Source organism: Varroa destructor, unplaced genomic scaffold (genome assembly GCF_002443255.2).
Source record: "Varroa destructor unplaced genomic scaffold, Vdes_3.0 BEIS01000004.1, whole genome shotgun sequence".
NCBI lineage: Eukaryota > Metazoa > Arthropoda > Arachnida > Mesostigmata > Varroidae > Varroa > Varroa destructor.
In genome coordinates, this window is record NW_019211457.1 from 18,308,115 (window position 1) to 18,318,654 (window position 10,540).

The following is a 10,540-nucleotide window of genomic DNA, read 5'->3' on the forward strand; positions in this document are numbered from 1 at the left end:
TTGTTCCATCAAAAAGGTCCGAAAAGCGGCCGTTCTATCACAGGGGATGTATAATGCTGTACATCGAAAGATAAGCACTGAAGTGGACTAAAGGTATCTGCGAGTAAGCTCACATCTATGAAAATAAGCATACATAGCAGCCACCATCAACCGCCACGTGCGAAGGAACATGTATTGATCGTTTTAGATTGGATACATTAAAGAAAAGTATAAGGCAGTATCGGTGACGGGATTTGCGTGACTGCCATATCACCGCCAGAGCCATCGAGCTGAGAAGCGAAAGCGCTTACTTTTACTACTGCTTCAACGTCAGTGTACCCGACAAGCATTTTATGAAAAAAACAAATATGCGTAATTTGGTTAAAGCGTTGAGTATAAAGGGTATCTGAGGGATTGTCATATCTATAACGATCCGACGAAACGGAGCAGCGTTAATAAGCGGGCACCGATATGAGTTCTCCTCTTCGATATACGAATAGAATACAGTTGTACAAACATAAGCTGTCGATGAACTTAGGACTCATTTAACGATGAAGAAAATATTTCTATTTGAGTGGGTCGATCCGAATTTTTTTATATGGTTGGGTATGGGCTACAGAGCTAGCAATATGCTGACGATATGAAAGCACAGTATATTCCGGAGGGTGTTTCAAAAACCACACTCAGTCGTGACCACCACTGTGAAAGACGCGTACGAGATACGTGTCGCTGTGGAATACAGTTCCTATAGATAATGTCACATGTCATATAGACCCAGGGGGAGAGAGGAGGAAACTTAATGGAGACACTCCAATACTGCAATTTTGGACTTCAAAACCCTCATTCAGAAATTCAATGGGTGGGAGCTGTTTAACTGATTTTCCCTTTGAGTCTGCAGAAATAGTAAATATTATCGTACATGAAGTACCCCCATATGGTAAGGTAGCTCAATGAGCAGTTTTGTATCGGAACGGAGCTTTGTACCCCTCTATGATCATCACCACGACGGAAAAATACGAATACAACGACCGTGACCACTCGCAGCAAGGTATTCGAGCAATAAATCTATAGAACATATGTGGCATATATATATCCGCATTACGAAGGACTAAAGATACATCATGAACTTTGGCTTCCCCGCAAATGCGGAGAACCAAAAGCAATTTGTTTAGAATGTGTAAAGAGGCCTCATTACGTAGGAGAATGATGTTCTCTTCAAATAACTATTGCCTTAGCTATCGCTGCTTTTTGGTGTTACTGTAAGGACCTGTTGAACTTGAAGGGCATCTACGCCCGGATTCGAACCTAGATCACCTGGGTGTTTCTACGCTTCATCACAGCAGCAACGTAGAGATAGCTCTACCTATAAATAAAGACTAAGACAGAACAACGCGGTGCACAACGTAAAGCAACTTACCTTCAAGAAACACCCAGGAGGTCACAGGCAACCGCGAGTTCTCCTATCTTCATGAAAAGCACAGGATATCATCTATGAAGTGTGGGTTTCGGCGCTAAGTGAATGACAAAACTGGCTGCAATAGAAGCATTTTAATGTAATTAATAATTGATTCAAATGTTACCACGTCTGATGACAAAGATGATACAAGAAGAGAACACCCCAAAGGCTGGAAATCCTTCATCTTAGGACTTCCTCCAATCAATAATGAAAGGCATGAAGATCCTGCTACTCTGAAATATGTGTACAATAGTAATAGTAGGAGGAATCTTATTTTGAGATCGTTACCTCATTGATAGCTTCAAAACTGACACAACACTTTCCGCTTGAGGAAATATGGTATTTAGTGAAAAACACGGATTCCTACGGAGGCGGCTAGCTATGATGTCTGACAAAAAGGAAGCTCCGTCCTGTATTGTACTATGCTATATTCTGTAAGCATCCAAGACATATGCAACATTATTAACAGCGTTCGGTTTGGACTTGTTGTAAATGAACTTAACTTACAAAAACGTTTGAAATGGTAAAGATGGCTCGACCCCATCCAATGTTACTAAGTTACCAACGTCATAACTTGCCTCATTGGCACCCTTAACTATTAACATGAACCTAATTATATATTAGCCGTAAACAAATATAAATATTGCTTTAATTTCTGCTTATACAGCAAATAAAGTCTATTGCATTATTACACGAATGAATGCGACGGTCAATGAATAGGGTGAGATGTCTTCGATTTAAGCGAACAAACCGTATATGCCCCTTGAGAAGATCTATCGTTACCTAGTGTCGTTGTTTCAGATCATTTCGCTGAGCGTAGCCAAGTATAATGGCATTTTAGGTAATTAGCGGACCGCATTTGATCAAACAGCGACTGGTTTTTGTAAATAGTATTGAAAATATGTCGACAGCTTCGTCCTTTGTCGGAATATATATTGTCTCGTATATTGCTGTACCAACGATACGGTTAGCAACTATTCGCTTCGGCAAGTGGCTTGCGCTTTGAAAACTAACGGGAGACAGTGGACGAATCAGTCAGGAGTCCGATCTGCGAATCGGATGTCGACGTGATCGGGATCACGCACAACACTTCGCTTCTGATCTTTCAGGGCCGTCGAAGCCGCCCACCGTAATTTGAAGGAAGCGGAATACGAGACCAAACGAAACGAAGATCAGTATTTTATTCCACAAAGCTGTCGCTGGAATTCGCTTTCGTTAGAACGAAGCGTTACGAAAACTTACGAGATAACGATGTTAAGCTAGGACAATTAAGTAAGCCAAGTACTTTAAATTATATGGCAAAAGTTCAAGATTTATATTTACTAGTTAGGTTTTACACTTTTGCTGAAACTCCTCAAGCCAAATATTGCTATTGTCGAAATAAATAATATTCTTGTTTTCGTTATGCAGCACAATTTGCAAATACAAGAATAACTTTCATGGCGGGCAAGCCCAGCATTCGACTCGTAACTTACTACAAAGTTATCGGACAGCTAATTCATCGGATTCTGCGCAAGTAAATTACGATTTGCGGATTTGACAATACATGTATTACTACGAAACTTGAAATACTTCCCTGAATTAGTACAAATTTGTGTTTCGTCCTCAAATTCAACATGTAGGCCCAGATAGTTCCGGCGACTAAGTGCCGTTAGCATGGTCGACGACTATGCCTGTGACTTAAGGAAACAGTTTTATAGTTCGTCCTACACAACGGATTGCTTAGAATTGGAGATTGCGAAGCGGGGTTCCTGACGGTCGGTTGAGCGATATACGTAAAACCAACTCGACAGATGTCGAGGGATCCGTCTATTGCGTAGCCTAAGATAACGAGGACAAAAAAAAGTCCAAGTAGGAAAATAAAGAGTAGCTCAAATATGCTTGTAAAAAGAAGTCGAGGCCGTTAGTTTGCTCGGTCTGTCAGACACCAATACTACTGGCCACGAATAGAAAGCATATTTCTTATGTCTCTCTGATGGCATAATTACATGGGGCATACGTTGCATGATGTGTTATTAACATAAATGAGGAAAACAATTTGAGAAAATGGCCGGCTGCAGGCGACACGTAGGCATTAAGCGCTCGGCGCTATGCTTAAAAATTAGGTATCCTATCCGCTCCATGGTTGCGGCATCTAGAGCAACGATTTAATCGTTGAAACATTGTAGAGGCTATAAACGCGTATGAAAAACGGTCGGCACACCATTTGGATGTTATTCTATATGTAGTAATTACTACGAATAGATATGTTCGAGACCCTGTGCGTCGGCAGGCACGCCCTGATATAAAATAAGGCTTGCGCCTGTCACTGGATCTGTCCGTTATTGAATGCCATGAGCTTCCTCGATCTGCCTTGAATCGGACATAGTTTTAAATAAGTGAAGACCAATTAGCATTTACATGTACATCTACAAGCGAAATAGACACACGTTCCAAATTTTACGTTACGTTCACCACCGGCATTAAGCATTGCTTCGGATATTGACGGTCGCTTTCCGCAAAGTGCTTCATTTTTAGACTCTACGCTCTTACGGCTTCGTCTTCAAGTACTACCATAAACTTATGGGATGACAAAATACCGTGTCCAGGGATGAAGTTTTTGCCAGCCAAACATAGGGACATGTGAAGTGGGCCAAGCTAGAAATCGAGTGCAACGCACATCGTTTTATGCTGTAAGCTGTTCGTCTGAAGCAATGTTGGCTAGGGCAGCACAAACTTGAAACATTTATTTATTCATTTAGGTTCAAGCCAAGAATTGGCTCTCAGAGCCAAATGGAGTTCATCTCTATTGCAGCAATAAGATACTGTTGAAAGCCGAAACGGCACTGAATGCAACGCCATCTATGGTTAGGCGGAAAACGAGATAGATATATTTATCGAAGCTGAATTAGGTTGGTGGTTTACCTTAGGTTTTTCATTTTCTTTCCTAACACACCTAAAACCTCCCTATGGCCTCATTGATGTAATTCTGTTTGTAGAAACTATCCCTAACACTTTCTGAATTTTTATGTCGTCTGCTCTCAGTTTTCGAATCCTCTTTAATGGTTAACCTTGTGGAGTCTTGGGATTTGATTGTGTTCGGAGATAAAAAGTCCGGCTGTGTTAGGTTTCTTTTTAGAATTTAGTGTAGCACTTGGTACAACTAATGCCAACCGGACTTGATTTATTTGGTATGTAAATATACTACTTATTCAATATATATGCGCTGTGACCAGCTGACGGACCGCATAATGCAACACAATTTCCATTGAGATAAATACTAATAGGTAATAACGCTAGCTACCGACGCGTTCGCTCAGTACGAATCTAAGATTCCTGTCATTTAGAAGCGTTGTCTTTCATTAGTTATCCACATGATAATACGGAGCGTTTCAGAGCACAGTATCTATCCAATATGATCATCCGGCTGACCGCATTATCAGCGTTGATAGGTCATATTATTATTGCCATTAACATTATAACTACATAAAAGATCACTTACGACGTAAGTTATCTCTCTGTCGCCGTTACGAGCCTCAGCATTCTTAGCAGCAATCTGCGACAGAAGATTTCGGCTCGTCTATTGTAATTGGACAACAGGGCTAGTTGGGCGTACGTGTGTACAGAATACCGCTCATTTAACTCAATGACACCGACCTTGGCTTTGCTGGTGCCCGTAGCGACGAAGGTTTTACCTATGCTTGCTCGTCTATGCGCGGCAATCCATCGTACGAACAGCGGGGATTTTCTGTCGGTAGTCACCATACATTTTCTGGCTTTTGGCGCTTTCGTGAAATCCCAAATATCCTTTGTCTTCCTGCTGGCCTGATTCCAGCCGCAGTTTTTAGACCTCGTTCTGGCTATTCTGTTTCGGTAGACGCCATCGGTCCTTAGCAGCTCAGTGGTGATCCTTCCTCGTTGTCGCCGCCACTTCGCTGTGGCAACACCACCTAATACCATACAAATAGACTAAAGTACACACATAGGGTTTGAATCGCATCAAACCAATTTATTTTGTAACACCGAACAGGTAACAGCGCAATCTGATCGTTAGGCTTACGTAGTCGACATAAATGTATAGCACATTAATTTGATATTGGTTTAAAACTATATTCAGATATATTAAAACTATTTCCAAGATGGAATTTTGCGCCCTTTAAGCCATGTCGAATTGATCAATCATATATATTCTATATCGTTCCGTAACGCGTCTTTGTAACACGATTTTTTAAATGAGTGTGTTTATTGTTATGGATATTCTGAGTCCGATACGCATTATCAAACGTACACCTATTACTGAACAACAAAAGGAACTCCAAAATTAATCTCTCATCTTAGGACAAATTTAAGCCTTCTGCGCTATTATGTCGTAATATCCTTTTGCTAAACCAAAGCATCATTCAGACATTCATGGGAGACATTCATCTGATACAGTATGCACATTTGACTGATAATATATCTGTCATTTCTCTGTTGTAAAGCAGTTAAGTACGTCAGTCTAAGTCTTCTGCTAACATGGTCGAAAGGACTTACAAGGAGCTACAGGAAATTCTCATTCATGGATGTCTAAATTGTGAAAATTTTTTTCTTTTACTCAATCACCATTACCCTTGACGTGGTAGCTGCATCGTTTGCTCATTATAACTCGAAGAGAAAGACATAAAAGTCCTTCTTACTGTTGGCATATTCTCGGAAACGCTCCCGTCAAGCGTCCGCTTGTTGAAGCTCTCTCGCAAACTCGGCCAAACCCATTCTGACTGCAGAAGTCAGAATTCGAAATACCTTTGTTAGGCATGATAGGGAACAAAGTGAATCCAGTGGCTGTCTGTGTACGAGAGACAAAACGAATCAACGTAGATGCGGCGAAAACAAGATGGACTGAAAATTAGAAAATTATTGAGTCCTTGCAGAGTATTTTGACTACGTAAGTTAATTACACGCTTCCAAAACGTGTCGAACGTTCGATTTATACAGTGCCTAAATTTCTCGCTTAAGCGAAATCTAAAAGCTCCATTATGAAACCGTTACAGAGTTCATTAAGCTCGAAGCACCCTTTAAAGAGAAGCAATTTTGGAGCTGAATATACTGTTAAGGTGCTGCTATGCTAAAGCTAAAGATGAAAAAGCCAAATACGCGTTTCTTTTTGAGTTTCCCTCTTACAACCACCACCGGGCACGTTATGACGCGAAACGCCGAGAGAATAAATATTCTATAGTCTATCTATACTTAGTAGCGCCATTGGATATTGGCGGGGGGTTGAAACTAAAGACTAGCTTCTCGTATAACTCACGCATTTTTTACGAGCTACTGCTAGCAGATTGACCCTATATTTGTGCCAAGAAAGAATAAATACAAATTAAGCAACCCAGACTCGTGTACGACATTAAAGCGCATCCCGAATCAAAACCAATTCGGGATTTGCCCCCAAAGGTAAATATTTTAGCCTTTAATGCGCCCCAGAAGATTATTACAAGTAACTTCCTCCTTCAATCAACTCCTTTATTATAATGCTATAATAAAGGTATTCATATCTAGGTGATATTCGGTACGGATTAAAAGAGATCGAACAAAAGTTACATTAAAGAAAATTTTATATATATAAAGTTCTTTTTTTCGATTTATGTGTGTCCTAAAAGGCAAAAAGTAACTTCCGCACGAGCATATGTGCAGCTGATCTGTCAAGCACATACGTTGCTTTTATATTGCTTTTATTCTGTCGTAGAAGTTGAACATAGAAACCAGCATTTTTATATACCATTCGTTTTTAAAGTTAACGTCACGCGCTTTTTGATTAGTTTGTAAATTCTCCACACGCTCACAGATATGGATACTCGTTTGGTTGGGTCTAAGGCCCGGCAAAGAGGGGCATTCGCGTAAATGTATATATTTGATAAAAAGGCAACCAAAAATTAAACACTTCTGTTGTTCTTCTAATATCCTACTTTACAAAACAGCAAATAGTATATTTGTTTATTTTTATTTCCTCTGATTAGTTGGTCCTTTAAAGATAAAACATTCCATCAACACTGAATTCTTACCAATGGATGATAGTCACAGTTAAAATGTATCATAAGTGGCCTGACAGGCATAAGCGTAACATCGATAAATGTATTCTTGAAGAAACTGACAGTTGTGATTTACGATACGAACAGCTTTAGTCGTCATGCTCGGCGGGTCGTTTTTTAAAGTTGTCATAGTCGGGATTGGTAAACGACGCTCTCGTGCCTCTTTCCAAGAGATGCGAATCTTACCATCAAATGTTAAGCTAACTTTAATAAAACCACTTCTTCGCAGAAGTGCATAAATAAACAGCGTTGCCTTTGCTTCAACCCAACCTAGTTTTTTCCTAAATTTCATTTAAAGGTAAACGTAGGTATTATTTCTATTTTCTAGATGGTGAATTTATTTGAGTGAAGCGTTCAAGTTACGGTTTTTTTTCGTATTAAATGCTAAAAGAAATTTTGTCCAGTTAATATTCTCTTGGTTTGCTGTAACCGATTTGTTTAGCTGAAGACTCGTAGCGGTTGTGACGCAGTTGGTCTCCTGCTGATTTAAGGGATAGGTCCGTAGAGTTGATTTACCATACTTTCAAGCATATCCTTTTCCTTGTGGAGCATTAGGGCTTCAGTGCACAACAAAAATGTCTCATTCCGGTAACAATCCGATCTGTAACAGACAGTAACAACAGCAACACGCTTTTTAACACTATTTTACCTGCCAATAAGTTAATTCATCAATGCTTATAAATCCAGCATTGGAAATACGTAGCTGAACATGTACATTTAGGACCTCCTATCCACTTCAACGGTTCCATAGAACGGCATAGAACGGCAACGCAAATTCGACTTCTTCGATCTTCAACTGCGTTTAACCGGAGAGCATAATAGATAGAATGATGAGTGCACCGAAAGCGAGAAACTGGTTCATACTACTACGACCAGCTATTTGACGGCGATCCAGTCATAAAACTTCTGCATACATATCCGTTAATAAGCACAAACGCCTACTGTGTGATTTAATGATCCAGAGAGACGTGCCGTAAGAATCCCTCACTGATAAATCACCTTATCCGAACTACTTCAACATTCAGAAGCAGGTAAATTTCCCTTGGGATCATATATTCATAGGACTATTGGTTAACGGGCATAAATCGTGTTCGCAATAGACTTTTATTATCAGCTGTCACCGGTAAATAGACGCACAGTTTTGATGAGAAAAGGATACCGTTGCATATTCTGCTATAGAGTTTTAACTGTATAAAACTTTCCTCGCTTATTTCGAATTAAGTTAGAAGTTAATGTGTAAATATTCAGTAGTAGCACTGATTCTTGTAGACTAAGACGACCTAGACAGACCTACGCCTAACAAAATGATACATACAACCCAACTGTACAAGGTTATGTAGCAAGATATCAGAATATTAGCATAATCGTTAGTTTTCCAAGACGGGTATCTGACAGCAAAATTTCTTACCGGCATGAGTCGAAAATAAATGGTTTGCGGTACATCTGGAAGCATTCCTCACAAACACGATCCAGACGTGCGAAGAAGGATGGGACAAATTCACCTTTACAGCCCATTTGGAGGAACGAGCGTTTGTGTAGAAGTCGTGCTTGAGCGCCTTGACTTATCGTTAAGCCAATCAGGAACGATGCACAAAGCATTGATACGAGCTGAAATTTCTGCATCGTATATAGAACAACATGATGAAATAAGCTTATCTATGTGTTTGTGTGTGTACACATATAGAAAGAAAAGCATCTACTATGGCTTATCGTTAATAGTAAAAAATTAGCACATGAAGTTTCTTTAATTTGTACGCGTATCGTTTTGTTACAAAGACACAGGATCACTTTATACAGACACCTATGAAGTATCCTCAGTACTTCCAAGTAGCACAATGCATTGTTTATGGATAGGATTTTAGGTTTAAGATTTTCACTTCACTTCCAGCCGACTCCACAAACATTCACGTGCATCAAAACCGCTTTAACTTACCATTTTTTCTAGTGTTGAGCACAATCTGAGCTCAACTTAAGTTGAAGCATTCATTTTATAGTCTGAGGACGCATCACTTATTGCGACCTCATGACTAGCCACTTGATGAATAGTAGCGACTTTTAAATTCTACTAGAAAAGCTCGCCTTTTTTGGTTACTTGGCCAAACGTTATCTATAACGTCTAGAGCACTTTGAAGTTTACACTTACAGAAAGCAGACCTGCTTTAACGTATTAGCCGAAAAACTAGTTTTTCCCTGGCAATAAGCCTTATTCCTATCATTTCTAGGTTTACATCTTTTCCCGCTGTGGTTTGCCCCGCCCTGTGTAATAGTGTGGCACATCATGCCCCTCCTGCCAGTTCGGTCAATTTTCACTTAGCAACCTCCAGCAGTGATCGTGGCCGCGATCACAAAACACATTTGACATACGCACGACTGAACATTCTCATGTCTTCTGGGTCTTATCCACGCACTTTATCCTAAATTAGACTCTTCCCGGTCAAGAGGGTCAGTGGCGTCAGAGAATCATATCGCTTTCAGATCCGTCGGCTTTAATGTATCAGATCTGGTTGTTGACGTTAGACTGATATGGCGACGATAGGCTATGCTGCCGACAAGCCAGGTTTATGCCCATAGAAGTCGATTCGACTCGACGACGAGCTGTTTGCCAAAGGTGTGGCACAAACGACAGACAACGAAGGTCATTAACAGTCTATGTACAACCTTTGAAGGCACGCTACGATGTGAAGTTGCTGCAGAAATAAGAAACGTCACCTACCGTCCTCAATCATCTGAGATAGCAACAAAACGAAGTGCCGATGTTACGTAAACCATTCGAATTCTATGAAAAGAAAAACAGGCATATTGTCCTATTTGCCTGTGTAATTTATGCATCTGGGCAAAAAAAAAACGATACGTTTTCACCGGAGTCGAGCTGTTCTAAGTTTTTTTTTGCCATATTATATTACTATATTTGGCCTATTCCGCCATTGTTGCCGACTGTTTTCTAGTAATTGTATAAATTGCTAAAGATATATTTCCTACTGATAAGACAAACTAATATTTGCTACGAAATGTGTCCAATTCTCAGAATGATCTAGAAGGCCTATTTACGAAAGGGTTTAAG

General features: G+C 40.0%; 1 protein-coding gene across 1 annotated transcript; it reads right to left on the reverse strand.

The window, feature by feature from the left end:
- Positions 1–1,697: 1,697 nt before the first annotated feature.
- LOC111249228 (crustacean hyperglycemic hormone-like) lies at positions 1,698–10,249 on the reverse strand. Its single transcript, XM_022802805.2, has 4 exons — positions 9,413–10,249; positions 8,888–9,096; positions 4,917–8,080; positions 1,698–1,867 (listed from the first exon to the last, which is right to left on the reverse strand). The coding sequence occupies exons 1-3, from the start codon at positions 9,413–9,415 to the stop codon at positions 7,966–7,968; spliced, it is 327 nt and encodes a 108-aa protein (XP_022658540.2). The 5' UTR covers positions 9,416–10,249; the 3' UTR covers positions 1,698–1,867; positions 4,917–7,965.
- Positions 10,250–10,540: the final 291 nt, after the last annotated feature.